The sequence below is a fragment of the Equus caballus genome, chromosome 11 (assembly GCF_041296265.1).
Source record: "Equus caballus isolate H_3958 breed thoroughbred chromosome 11, TB-T2T, whole genome shotgun sequence".
Classification (NCBI taxonomy): domain Eukaryota; kingdom Metazoa; phylum Chordata; class Mammalia; order Perissodactyla; family Equidae; genus Equus; species Equus caballus.
In genome coordinates, this window is record NC_091694.1 from 40209789 (window position 1) to 40223466 (window position 13678).

Sequence of the window (13678 nt, forward strand, 5' to 3'; positions counted from 1 at the left end):
CAGCATGCAGGGCCACCGGGGAGGGGGCTGAGCAGCCGCAGGGCTGGCACAGGAGAGGTGGGACGGGGAGAGGGAAGGGGGCCGGGAGCGCATCTGCATCCACCGCATCCACGTCCTCTGCTTTCCTTCTCGCCAGTCACTCGAGAGAACCTCCCTTTCAGCAGAGCGGTAGCCTCAGGTGGGGCACGGGCCAGCCTCAGTGTGAGTGGTAGTTCCTTGTGTGTTCTCTGCTTTGGTCTCCCAGAGCATGGTTCTGCTTTCTGCTCTGCTGGAAGCTCCCTGCAGAAGGGGACTGTCCCTCGTCGGCCCCTCTTGCTCCTGCGACTTCCTCCCCAGCCGGTACTGACTGCACAGCGCTCACTGCCTAAGACACAGGGAGAAGAGCAGAGACGCTTTCCACCTAGCCCAGCCTGGGGAGAGGGATCTGGAGCACGGGCCTCTGCTGCCTTCCAGCCTGCATCCCCGCCCCCACCGGAGGGCCCATTTGCAAGGAGAAGCCCTGCCCTTGTTACCCTGTTACCCGCTCTGTAACAGGCGCTCGCTGTCCACCCTAACCGCGCACCAAGACCACAGGGCAGATACTGGAGATACCAAGAGCCCAGAGGAGGGAGGAACGGGGAGCAGCTCTCTGCCGACACCAAACTCGGACCTGGGAGGGGGGGGTCTCAAGTCAGAAGGACCCTCCTGAGAGTAGCATGTCCCGACTGTGTGAACATGAGAACGTGGGGGTGGGGCTGGCGGTGCCCATTCCCTCTCTTGGTCTTTCCCAACTGAAGGAATGTGGCTCTTTTCAAGCCCTTTCCCTAAGACTTTGAGTCCCCAGGTGACTCTGGACCCTGCCGTGCACAGACTTCTGTGCCAGGCTCCCTGGGGAGCAGGAAGTGGGAGGCAGAGCCTGTCCCCAGTAGTGCACCAAGGGAAAGACACATGCCACCAGGAGGCGAGGCAAGGTGAGGCCTCTGCCCGGGTCTGAAGGGGGACACCACCGGGGAGGCTTCCAGAGGACACAAGTCCAGCCCTGAGGGGCCAGAGGCGGTGCCAGGTTGACCGAGGGAGGCAGGGAGGCTGCCCCAGCTCAGGAACCTGCAGGGGAAGGCGCAGCCTCCGGCCAGCAGGCCACCGGGTCCTGGAGGTGGCTCCAGCGCAGGCTGGGCTGCAGCGCTGGGCTCTGTGGCCCGGGGCGGCGCGAGGGCCAGGACGAGGGTCACAGGGCCGCGCATCTGCCCCGCACAGCAGCCGGGCTCCCACCGGCGTGGAGAAGTGCCTGAGTCACTGCCTCTGACAGGCTCTGCTATTTTTGTGTCCAAGTCTGGTTAAAAATAGCTGTCTAAGCCAAGGCTTTAGCTGCAGCTGACAAGACGTTAAGTATTAGCTACCTAATGCCCACAGTGGTGACCGTGGGTCTCTTCCTGTGTCCATTTGCTGCCTCCACGACATGTTTAATGAGAAGCAGGTAGGAAATGGCCATGAGAAGAGCCCCTAAGAAACCGCAAATTCCTTCCCAAACCGTGGGACCCACTGAAGGGCAGGCGCACTGGGCGGCGTGGGGACATGCGCCTGGACCGGGTGCTGGAGCAAAGCTGTGTCCTGGGCACACTGAGGCCATGACTGATGTGTTCACACTGAGGCTGTCACTGATGTGTTCACACTGAGGCTGTCACTGATGTGTTCACACTGAGATCATGACTGATGTGTTCACTCTGAGGTCATGACTGATGTGTTCACACTGACGCTGTCACTGATGTGTTCACACTGAGGCCATGACTGATGTGTTCACACTGAGGCTGTCACTGATGTGTTCACACTGAGATCATGACTAATGTGTTCACACTGAGGTCATGACTGATGTGTTCACACTGAGGCCCTGAGTGATGTGTTCACAGTACCCTTAGGCCCTGACTGGTGTGTTCACACTGAGGCCCTGACTGATGTGTTCACTCTGAGGTCATGACTGATGTGTTCACACTGAGGCCCTGAGTGATGTGTTCACGGTACCCTTAGGCCCTGACTGGTGTGTTCACACTGAGGCCCTGACCGATGTGTTCACGCTGAGGCTGTGAGGGTGGCTGCTGTTGGCCCCTCCTGCAGCACCCGCTTTTGGGTACTGTCTGGCGGCCAGGGTGGGCTGCCTCAGTGCCATACTGGAGAGAAAGGTGTCTGAGCGATGGTGCCTCTTGGGCAAGCCGGTGCCTGGGAAGCCCTCACACTCCCCTGGCCCACGGAGCCTGGCTGGCCAGGCAGAAGCACAGGGGTGCCGGCCTCAGTCTGGCCTCCCCCTGTGCTGTGGACACATGGCACTCGCTGCTCAACACCAAAAGCCGCATCAGTCCAGGGGGCCCAGCAACACCCCAGACGCCGCCCTGAGAGAGAAGGTGTCCCCGGGGCCACAGAGCAGAGCCAGCCCATGCTGACTGGAGGCCCCAGGCTGGCCGGCCCTTCTCCTCTCCCCTCTCCCCTCCCAGCGCGGGGAGAGAGCTGACGAGACCCAGGCCCAGGGGCAGCGTGGGACCCTGCCAGCCTGTGTGAGCAGCCGTGAGGTGCCCGCCCTTCGACAGGTTTCTCAGCTCTTAAAATAAGAAGCATCTGAAGTGTATTCGGTGCTGCATGAGGACCTGGAGGACAGGATCTGCTCCTACTCAGCAAGTGCACAGCCTCTCCACCCCCGCCACGCCAGGCTCCTTGGGGCCGACACCACCTGGAACGTGGAGCCCTGGCCGAGCCCCATGGGCCAGCGGGAGACACGTGACTCCGGATGGGCCATGCGCTCTGACTGCACAGGGCTCCCAGCGGATATCTAAGGCCCAAGTGACTCTGTCCCCGGCCTCAGGCCAGACACTTGTGGCATCTCCCTCCTCTGGCCCAGCTCAACACGCCGGGTTCTCTGGAGCCAGCAGCGGGCCCAGGGCCAGAACTTCAGCCCCTCTGTTCCGATGGCTTTGGCTCGAGGCTGCAGCCCAGTGCCAGTCCTTCCTGTCCTCGCCCTCTCTTGGGGCTCCTCAGGTCCCCTCTGAGCCTCCAGTGCCCATGTCCCCTGGGCACCTGTGAGGCAGGAGCTTGGCAAACGGTGGGCCCTGGGGGTTGCCAGGGAAACGCACCCTACTCTGGCTGCCTGCTAACTGCCTATCTGGTCTTTTTCTTTTCGGTTCTTCCAGTGAGAAGCGCCACCTTCAAGTCAACGTCACCAACCCCGTGCAGTGCAGCCTGCACGGGAAGAAGTGCACCGTCTCCGTGGAGACGCGGCTCAACCAGCCAGAGCCCGACTTCACCAAGAGCCGCTCGGGCTTCACCCTCAGCGTGCCCGGGAACTGAGCGCGCCCAGAGGCCTCACCAGGGAGCGGGGGGGCTGCGGGGCCTGGAGCGCCGTGGGCCTGGGGCGGCCGCCTGCCACCCAGCATCCCAGGTGCCTGTCTCCTTGCCGAAGCCCTGCTACTGCCCGCTAGAAACGAGCGCGCAAGGCCCGAGCTTGGGAGGAGCCTCTCCTGCCTTCTCTAAGGCCCCTCCCCTGAAGTTTCCTTCCTCGCTTTCTGCCTTTGATCTACATCTTCCTCTGTCCCGACTTTCCATGGTCCCCATTCAACAAACCAAAGACCCCAGTGCCCTGCCCCAGACCCTGGGCTGACATCCAGACCACATCTCACCTCAGAGGCAACTGGATGGTGCCTCAGTCAGTGAGGGCCTCCCTCCACTGGCCAGGGCAAGTCAAGTGCCTTGACCCGGTGACCAGCCGCTGACCCTGCGAGGGGGCGGGGGAAGCCCAGGACAGTTTCCCCCAACCAAAGACGGGCTCCCCCGGGGGGTTGTGGCACATGTGGTGGAGATGAGCTGGGGATGTAGCTCTTCTGTCTCTGAGAGCCCAGCCTGCCACCCCCTCCCCCAGGGTGACTGTAGTGCTCCTTGGTCCCAGCAGCTGGCCAAAGCCACCAAGCAAGCAGGTTCCCCTGTGGGGCCAGCCCCTCAGCCCAGGCACCAGTGGCTGGCAGAGTGGCCCCGCCCAGCTGGCCGTCCGTCCCGCCCGGAGCCTGCCCCGGGCCTCCTGTCTGCCCTCCAGGAGAGAGCGGGCGGGACACTCCAGGGCTCATCTGACGTCCCCCGCCACCCATGACTTTGTCATTTGCAGGGTTGCTAATCCTATATCGTGGCTGCTGTGCCCACACTCGTGTCAGGAACACTAATAAGGAAATGGAGTCACATGGCCGAGGGGAGCCCTCAGGGGGCCAGACGTCTCCCCTTCTCACACCTCTGTCTCCTGCTCATCTGGAGAACCAGGACTGGGGCGGGAGGGTGGGAGCACACAGCAACTCTGGGAAGGGGGGCGAGCGACAACCGAGCGTGGGGTCCTGGCACTGCAGGCCAGGCCAGGATGCCCACCCCTGCCCTGCACAGCCCCCCCACAGCTGGGGCCCCAGCCACCAGGCACCCAGACCTCCTGCCCGGAGAAGCCACCATCTTGCCCGTCTCCGCCCAGCAGAAAGCCCACGTGCTTCAGATGCCTTCCTGAGCCCACCCTCCCCGGCCTCTGCTCAGGAGGGCGCCACAAACTCCGGGAGCCCGGGCCTCCCAGCCCAGGAGCCTTAAAGGGAGGAGAGACTCTGGGCACCCCGTGTGGGGAGGGGCCCAGGGTGAGCCCGCGCCTCAGGAGGAGCTGACCTCGTCCTCACTTTCTGCCCCAGACACTGCCCCTCCGCCCGCCCGCCTCCTCCCCCCAGGCTCCTGTCCTGCCACCCTGACCCCGCAAAACACACCATGTGCCCAAGTGCAGCCTCCTGTGCCTTGCCTGGTGTCTGACATGGTCCCCCGGCTCTCCCCCGGGTGGTCCCGGCAGCCTGGTCCCACCTGCACCCCCCTCCCCTGCTTCCTAGGGCTCGCAAACATTTGCACTGTGTGCAGCCTGCAACCAGGAATCCTACTGGCACCCTGTCCTTGGAAACCCATTCGCATTCTCCAAGCCTGGTCAGCTGCCTGCGCAGCTCAGAGGTGCCACCAGCCCAGTTAGCAGTGCTCAGAGATTTGCCCATCACCTTGACACTGGCTGAACCATCTTAACTGGAACATCGCCTCTCCCTTCCACTTATTATTTCCCCAAACTTGTTGCCTTACACTAGATACATGCAAATGTACGTTTTAAACACACCAAAATGGAACATGCCAAATGAGTGCCTTTCCGAGGCTGGCAGGGGCTGGGAGCGGGAGTCTGCCCTCCCTCCTCGTGTTGCCTGCGGCCCCTCAGCCCAGGGCCAGGCCTCCCGGCTGAGGGCCAGGGGACGCTGGCTGTCCACAGCACTTTTTCATGATGTCCTGAAAGAAGTCACAGTGTGTGGAACTGAAGGAGGATCAGGAATTTAGGGTGTAATCACGGTAATGCTTCCGGGGTGCCAAGGGGAAAGAAAGCAGGAGGACACAGTGATCGGATGCAATGAAGTGTTTCTCTTGATTTAATTAAATGCAGTTTTATGGTTTGGTGCGTATATTCCTATTTTCCATTAAATTAACTTTATTTCTAAAGCATATTTTGATTTACCATCAAGAGCAATAAAGCATTAAATCTTATTTTTAAAGGTGTTCTGCTTACCTGTAATTGAAAACTATACCCATAATTGTGAAATTTTAGCTTGTGTAAAATCAAGCGTTATCCCAGAGGATGGAAGAAAGCATTAGTCACAAATAAGGTAAAAGGGAAGATAATTTCTCTGAGGTTTTTGAACTGAAATATTAACTAGGGAGCGAGAAGAGAGCTAGGGGGTGGGCGGAGGCAGTGGAGTGAAATTCCAATGTTTTCTCCCCCCACGTTGAGGCCTGTGCGATGGACTCGAAGCCCAGTGCCTTCATGTTTACTGAAATCAAAGCACATTGATGTCAAAGGCTCACATTCCTACGGCTGCAGCTGGGGCAGGGTCTGCATGAAGGGGGGACCAGTCAGCCTCTCCCCATGTTGGCTGGGGGGGACAGTGGGAGTGGCAGGAGAATGAGCTAGCGAGCAATCGACCTCACGGTGGGATGGGGGGCTGCAGGCAGGCAAGGCAAGGCCAGGCCTTGTGAGATGATCAGGCACTCCCAGCACCCAAGGGCCTTGCGGCCACAGGATGCTGCCGGGTCACTGGTCATTGGCAGAAAAGAGCTTCTGTGACTCAGACCAAGGGAGATGCCCTGAGGAGAGCGAGCGGCCCTGATCCCAAGGCTGGCGGCTCCCACAGTGCATCCTGAGCAGAAATGCCTTCCCAGTGTCCAGGGGGCAGCTCCAGAATGTGGGGCACAAGCCGGGGGAGGATGGAGTCCACACTGCCCTAGTCCCTGAGGCTTAGGCTGCTAGCGTGAGTGGGCACAGACCACTGGCAACACAGCCGGTAGGGGGCCCCACCCTGGCCACAATTATGGGCTGGGGTAGCTGCTGCTCTGGAAGCCCCAGGGCTGGATTTCTCTCTTGGAAAACTGCTCAAACTGGCAGGGTTAGGCCACGTGGACACCAGTCCACTCCTGCTGGCCTAGGAGCCTCTGGGCAGCAAGCACTGAGCAGAGCCAGGCCCAGGACGCATGGGGGCAGCAGCCTTGGAGCCAAGCTCCACAAACAGTCTAAGGCCTGGTGCCGCCTGGCAGGCGGTCTCAGTCACCCAGCTCTGCCAAGCTAGGGGAGCCTTTGGGGAGCAGCCCCTGCCCCCGCCCAGCAGCTAAACCAGAGTGGACTTAACCTGCGCTTCCCTCCTAATCACCTTAGCATTCACACACGCGCTCGTTCAGCCCTCTCCCCTAACCCTGCCCTCCTCCCTGCTCCTCTCCCCTCCCCCATTACACAAATCCAATTATGTTCCGAGTGCAGGAATCATTTACAAAAGGGGCCCCCAGCCTGCTCATGAATGACGTGCCCACAAAAGAGGTCTATGTAATGGATGATCAGTGCATTTTATTTAATCAGCACAGTACAAAAATAAATAAAAATAAGGGAAGGGGAATTAAATTACAGCCAAACTGAGCTTCATGACCTTGTCAGATTATAAACCACACATACTTACAAACACACTACATACATACAAAATGAGACAAATATAAATTAATATTAACAATACCCACAGTTTGGTCAAAGAATAGCTACAGAAGAAATTGCACTAAAAAACCAACATACATCGCACGTGTGTAATTAGCAGTTTCAAATATACAGCTATGAATAATTCCGAGTGAAAAAAATGGCACATTTTCTTTTCATTGCAAGTTTAACAACTGTTGGAACAAAACTAAATTCTAATAACTGCATGGAAAGAATATATCAACCCTTCAGGTTTACAAGAAAGAGAGAAAAACCAAATCCTGAACTATTATTCCTGTGACTTGTTCTGTGCACGGGTGTAATTTTCACAGCCATCTGTTCTAAGATTATTTTTCTTAAGACACAAAATGCTCCTGGTTTGCATGCACAATATCACTGTAAAAGCAACAATTAAAGAATAAAGGGGGTTTTTTTTTGTAGGTTAGTTTTTTTTCATTTTTTTATTGTTGCTCTAAAAGTAGTCTTCATAGCAGCATGTCAAATGGGTTCATTGCTTGCACACTCAAGTATCTGAGTTCCTTTACACAATACTGATGACCAGTGCAAGGGGAGGGAGGAGCACATGACAGGCTTCACATTGATGGAACTAGAGAGTTATTTTCTTAGTCCCCAACCATTCCTGAAATTTGCACCTCCTCCAAGAAATAAAAAAATAAATATGGAGAAAGAGAAGGAAACACACAGAACTGGAATCCTGTGGATGAGACTCAGCTGCACAGCTTCAGGCCAAGTTCAGGCAGGCGAGCGAGTGACTAAGACACGCGCCCCTCCTCCTGAGACTCAGCACCCGAACCTCCCTCTTCCATGCCGCCAGGGCCCGCCGCCCCCACGGGCCTCCTACCTCAGGTCACACGTGGCAGCAGGATCTGAACAGACAGGCTGTGTGACAGCTCCCGCAGAGAAGAGCGCTGCGGGGAAGTCTGTGCCAGCAGCCGCAGGTTCCTTCCAGCTCCGCATCAGATTATCCGGCAGTCCCGGGAATGGCTCAGCATGGGCCTCGAGGCACAGCTGGGGCGAGTGCTCCCCGGCACAGGCAGGCCCTCTTCCTCATATCTGGGAATACCACAGGCCGGCAGGCTCTGCTCCAGGCCTCATAAACCGGGACCTCAATTTCACAGCTTTCTCTTTTTTATGTGAATTTCAGTAGTGCTTGTGCTGAAATCGGCAGCCACCTGGACCCTAACCCTATGTAAAACTACCCTCTGTCCCCCCTGCCCCCCCAATTCCAGCACTCCCAGGGGGATTGGGACTAGAAGAGAGAATTCTCTGTAGCATCTTCACATTGGTCTTTGTTCCCCAAAGCCGGAGTGATGGGCCATGGAGGAAGACTTGCTCCCTTCTCTTGGTCCTCTCCCAAGTCCCAAGCCACCAATCTGGGAGAATTAGAAAGAAAATTGATTAAGTACACATCATGTGTTTTTACAGCCACTAGGGAAAAGTGGAAACCAAAACCAGCAGCTGCAAATGCTCAGTTGTGGAATCAGCAGGCTTCCAGAGCCATGAGGAGTTTGGTACTCCCAGCTTGTAATTGTCTCCAAGATGCAGCTGTCTCACTGGGCCTTGCAGGGCAAGGCTTCATCTTCAGAAGAAACTGAACTGTTTGGAAACAGCTTTGAATGAACAGGGCTGGGGGCAGGGGAACATCATTACCACATCACCCTGATCCCTGACATCACCCCCTAGCTCTGCAGGACATGTCATGTGCACCAGCAAGAGGCCTTAGCCCTTTGGTGGGCACCGGCTGGGTCTCAGGCATGGCACCCCCACCTGCCCAGAAGGCAGGCTGTTGAGAATGGGCACCCGCAGCTGTCCTGGCCTTTGCCACAGGGTGAGTAAGCTGCATTAGTCAAATGACAATTCACCCAGGAAAGGAGTTGTCCCCAGCTTCTCCCCACCCCTTTAGCTGGGACCCCAAATGAAAGAACTTAATGAGTCAAACCAGCTCATTAACCAACACTACCAACAGGGCTAGGAGCAGGGGACAAGAGGGCCGGGCCGGGCCGGGGGGCAAGTTCCATGTCTCCACTAAAGGAAAGCCCTTCTCCCTAAAAAAGAAAAAAGAGCAAACCAGGGTCGCGCGTGGTCAAACGGCAGGACACAATCTTTGCACCAGGCCGGCTTCTCCTCCATTGAAGAGGTTGTCCCAGGGCGGTGGGCATCCCGCCTCACAAGCCCACGCGGCTCAGTCAGGGTGGCTGGCTCCAGGGGCCTCTGGGAGAACGGACGACCCAAAATAGGAACCAGAAAAGGGCCTCCAACCAGAAATGCCAATTCCTCCCTGGGCTAACTGGCCGGAGACCCCTCTCCAGCTCCCACGCAGGAAGCAGCCGACAGCCTCACCTGCCCTGGTCCAGCAAGGGCACAGGTAGCAGAAGCAGGTCAGTCCTTTGAACTCCCCAGAGTGAGAGGTCAGGAGCCTGGGTGGCTCTGAATACATCTTCTTGGTTTTGCACAAGGTTCGGGAGTTCAAAAGCGCCCAGAGTTCTTGGCAGGGCTGAAGAAAACCCCAAGGAGAGAAGGTGGGAAGGGCGAGGCCCTTGGTGGCTTTGCTAGACACATACTGTACACGAAATCTGATTTGTTTAATAATAAATTTTTAAAAATGGATTAAATCCTTGAGCCATGATGCGGGCTATAGGGGCTCACCGATCGAGTCCTAGAAGGAGCCGCTTCTTGTCCTCCTGGCCACTCTCGTTCTTCAGGTCGGAGAACACCTGTGTGAAGTAGTGTGGGTCGGCATTGATCTGCAGCATCTTGGAGCTCATGAGGTTGATGACGGAGAGGCAGCGGTCCCAAAAGGCCTCCTTGCAGCTCTCCACCAGGAAGGGCTTGAGCGGGTAGGAGATCTCGTTGCCCATGTAGGAGTAGGAGAGGTACAGGCAGGTCAGCAGGACAGCCTGGAGCTCGTGGTCGGAGCCCACCTCAGAGGAGATGACATCCCTGCAGAGCATGTAGAGGAAGACCACGTTGGCCGGCGTGATGAAGCCCTGGTCCTGCCAGCCCTGCAGAAGCAGCGAGCGGTCCACGCTGCGCAGCCAGAGCACAGGGTCCGTGGGGGAGAGGTGCTTCAGGCGGTAGCACCGGCGGCAGAGAAACTCGCCCAGACAGCGCAGCAGCTCGCTGGTGGACGCCTGGACGATGACCCGTTTGGGCGTCCCTGCGGAGGTGACAGCAGGGTGCGGGGCCTTCTTGACGGAAGAAGAGACCCCGGTCTGGGAGCCCGAGAGCTGGCTGGCAGGGGGTGCGGGCGGCTGGGCCGGTGGGGGCTGGGCGAACGTGGACAGGTTGGCGCACGACAGCGACTTCTTCAGGTTCTCATTGTTGAGGTGCGTGATGTTGCTCTGGTAGCTGCTGTTGGGCTGCACCTTCTTGGAGTTCTTCTTCTTGGCCGACACGGCCACGATCCTCTTCCAAGGCAGCACGGAGATGAGGGAGTGTCGCTTCAGGTTCTTGTCCTTGGCGTTCTTGCTGTTCTGCACGGCCGTGTAGTGGCCCACCGTGGCCGCGCCATCCTCAAAGAGCGTGGCCTTCCGGTAGCTGGGGGACAGGGACAGCACCGTGCCCATGGTGCCGCTGCGCGCCGGGCGGGGGCCCGCGCCCCTGCGCGCCCAGCCCGGCGGCCGGAGGGAGGACGCGGCTCAGCGAGCCCGCGGCGGCCCCGGGGAGGAGGCGGGGGCGCTCCCGGGGGCGCGTGCTGCCCCTTCGGATCTGTGTGGAAAACAAGATGGTTCTCAGCACCAAGCGGGGCTCGCGCCGCGCTCCTCCGCCCGGGCCTCGGCGGCCCTCGCCGCCTTGGACCCGGCCCCGGCCCGGGCCTTCCCCGGGCTCTGCGGCCCCGCCCGCGCCCCCGCGCCGCAGCCCGGCCGCCCGCACTGCAACACCCCCGCCCGCCGCCGCCGCTGCGGTCCGGATGGCCGCGGGAGGGCCCCCGCCTCAGCCCCGCGCGGCCCCGGCCCCGGCTCCCCGCGCGGCGGCAGCTTTGGGGCGCCGGCTTACCGGGCAGGCGGCGGCTGCTGCGCTCCGCGCCCTCCGCAATGCGCGCCGCGGCTCGGCGGCGCTCGGCGGGGCTCGGCGGGGCTCGCGCGCGGCGGCGGCGGCGGCGGCGGCTCCGGAGCTTCTGTCCAAGGTTCTGCAGGCGCCGCGGCCCCGCCCCCCGCCCGGCCGCCTTCGCCGCCGCCGCGCTCCCGCTCCCGCTCCCGCCCCGGCGCGCACCTCAGCGGCCTCCCTCTCCGGGGCGCGCGCGCGGTCCCGCGCCGGCGCGGGCGGGCCTGGTCCCGCCGGGGAGCCGGGGCCGCTGCCGTCCTCAGCACGAGCGTCGCGCGGTGCGGGCAGGGACGCGGCCGCGAGCCCGAGGCGCCTCTACTCGCCGCGCCCCATCCAGGAGCGGGACTCGCGGCGGCGGCGGGTACTCGCGGCGCCGGCCCCGCCCCGCCGCCCGGGGCCGCCCCCACGCACTGCTCGCCGCCCGCTCTGCGCCGCCGCGCCAGCAGCAGCCCGGCCGCGTGAGAGCCCCGGGCGCCCGGCGCCGCCGAGTTCGGGCGAGTAGGGAGCGCCGGGGCGGGGCGGGGCCGAGGGCCGACCCCGCCCGCCGCCCCGCCCAGACACGTGCTGCCTTTGTTCCCGCCGCGGCGCCCACGGCGGCCGGCCGCGGGGGCGCTCTCGGTCGCGTCCCAGCCCTGGCGATGCGCGGCTCGCCCGAGCTCCGCGAGAAGCCATCCACGGAGGCCAGGCCCCGAGCTGCCTCCTTCCATTTAACATCCTCGTCCTCCGGGAAAGAAGCTAGGGAGCTCGGGGAGGAAGGCGGGGAGAGGCGAAGCCTTTGCTGAGGCGGCCTGAGTGCCATGCGCATCCCGAGCCGACTGTCCCATCGGTTTTAGTGCCTTCCCCTCTGGGACCTCCATTCCCCCATCCCAGGGAAATGCCCATGGCCCGGCTCGGTGTCAGAAATCCAGGCCAGAGAGGCATAGCCAATTCTGGGCCGTCGCACAAACAGCGACTGGCTTTCCCACACCACACCTGGGACAAGGTCCTGAGGACCCTGGCTCTGTGGCTACCCCAGGGATGAGCCAATACTGAGCCCATCAACAACGTGACTTCGAAAATTTCCACTCGCCCGCTTATCTGTTATAGTTAAACTGAAGCAACTGCTTGTCCAACCAGCCTCTGATCGCTAATTTAAATGTTTTTCATGCCACACGGATAATTTGAAGACGTGTTGTTAGTAAAATTCTGGTTCTAGTAACTGTTCTCAGACAAGAATCTAGATCCTTCACAAAGGCCATTTTTCATTTGTTATTCTTTTAGTTTGGTTCTGGAGACTGATTCAGATTTGACCACAAAGCTGGGAAACAGGAGACTCAAACCCTATCTTAATCCAAATTATCACCTCTGGACCTAGTGACGAGGAAGTGGGAATCCAGAGAAGAGTGGAGTGCCAATCCGGACTCCAGACCACAGCATCACACTAGGCTGTCAATCTGTGCCAGCTCTGCCTCCTGCCCTAAACAAACAGAAAGAGAAATCTGGCATCATTCAGAACAATGCTACTATCGTCAGAAAGTACTAGAATTTGCTTATGTACTACCCAGAGATTTCTCCATCAAGAGCGGCAGTTGAAAGCTTTAGGGACCTTGGTGACCATACAGTAGAACACGCATTGCTCTGCACGAGGGCTGCTGCTTCCACAGCCCTTCAGAAACATCCACAGCAGCTGTCACCTTAATTTAGATGATGAAGGCAGACTCCCCTCTCGGAATGTTCCTCAGTGGACAACCCCTACCTGCTGTTCAAACAGAGCTGTCCTCAACCCCACTTCTTTATAGTAAGAAGCTCTGAGACGTAATCTCCTCCACGTCCCCTGGACCAATGACTCTCTTCCTCTCTAAGGCAGAGCTGAACCCCAGCCGTTTTTCCTCCAGCCCCTAGGGGAAAGACCCAGCTCTTGAGGTGGCCCATGTCCACCTTGCATTTTCTCAAGGTCCCCTTCAGATTCTAGTGTTGAGCAAAGGTTAAATACTTTCCATTTCCCAAAATATGCCTAGATTTCTAAGCCTGTAATCCACCCTTACAACTATCTGGACCCACCCTGTTACCTGTGCCTATGAATTTCAATTCTAGCTAATTCCAGTCCATGGTGGATAGCACCAAGCTCTACTTCACCCCAGCCCATTTCCCAGGCCAAAGAAGCATGTTTGCCTGGGCCTTTTCCAGCCTGGCAGCACTCAGGTGTCCTCTCCTGCCTTCGCCCAGCCAGCCTTCCCCTTGCACCTTCAAAAAGAGCTCTTGGCAAAACTACCCTAACCTCCTCACACTTGTCAAAAGCAGAGTCATGTTTGCAGCAGAGCGTGAATAGGACAGTGCTGCCAGGCCACTGCTGTTGTGACTGAGGGAAGGGCTTGTCCTGAACCCCTATCTACCCATGCTGTGCCTGTTTCAACCCACCACTACCACCCTCAAGCTCTCATCACTGCTCCAACTGCAAAGCAAAGAAGGGGCAATAAATAATCTGCCAGAAATGGCAGAATCAAGGACCCAGAAGGCAGACCCAGCTGAATGATGCAGAGCTGTTTTCTTCCCAGTCTTCATCAGAGAATTGCAGGGAGGCCCTCTAAATCCCACCCCCATCAATCAGCCTATTTATCT

General features: G+C 58.9%; 2 protein-coding genes across 4 annotated transcripts in view; one reads left to right on the forward strand and one right to left on the reverse strand.

Moving 5' to 3' along the window:
- Positions 1-5547, forward strand: part of MYO1D (myosin ID) — a 319245-nt gene extending 313698 nt beyond the window's left edge. Inside the window, exon 22 of the mRNA XM_023653032.2 lies at positions 3153-5547. Within this exon, the coding sequence (XP_023508800.1) occupies positions 3153-3309 (157 nt within the window). The 3' untranslated portion in view covers positions 3310-5547. The remainder of the gene's footprint in view (positions 1-3152) is intronic.
- A 1328-nt stretch (positions 5548-6875) lies between these two features.
- CDK5R1 (cyclin dependent kinase 5 regulatory subunit 1) lies at positions 6876-11378 on the reverse strand. Of its 3 annotated transcripts, none has more exons than XR_011423366.1 (2): positions 9105-10738; positions 6876-8409 (listed from the first exon to the last, which is right to left on the reverse strand). XR_011423366.1 is itself a non-coding variant. In XM_070227682.1 (2 exons), the coding sequence occupies exon 2, from the start codon at positions 10600-10602 to the stop codon at positions 9679-9681; it is 924 nt and encodes a 307-aa protein (XP_070083783.1). In that variant the 5' UTR covers positions 10603-10744; positions 11249-11378; the 3' UTR covers positions 6876-9678. The 3 variants fall into 3 exon arrangements, 2 of the variants coding, with proteins under 2 accessions (XP_070083783.1, XP_070083782.1); XM_070227682.1 differs by adding an exon at positions 11249-11378 and having other exon boundaries at positions 6876-10744; XM_070227681.1 differs by adding an exon at positions 11033-11174 and having other exon boundaries at positions 6876-10744.
- Between the last annotated feature and the right edge of the window lie 2300 nt (positions 11379-13678).

What these genes read in the sequence shown, in the direction of transcription:
- CDK5R1 (XM_070227682.1), bottom strand. Translation starts at nt 10,602, where the DNA reads ATGGGCACGGTGCTGTCCCTGTCCCCCAGCTACCGGAAGGCCACGCTC.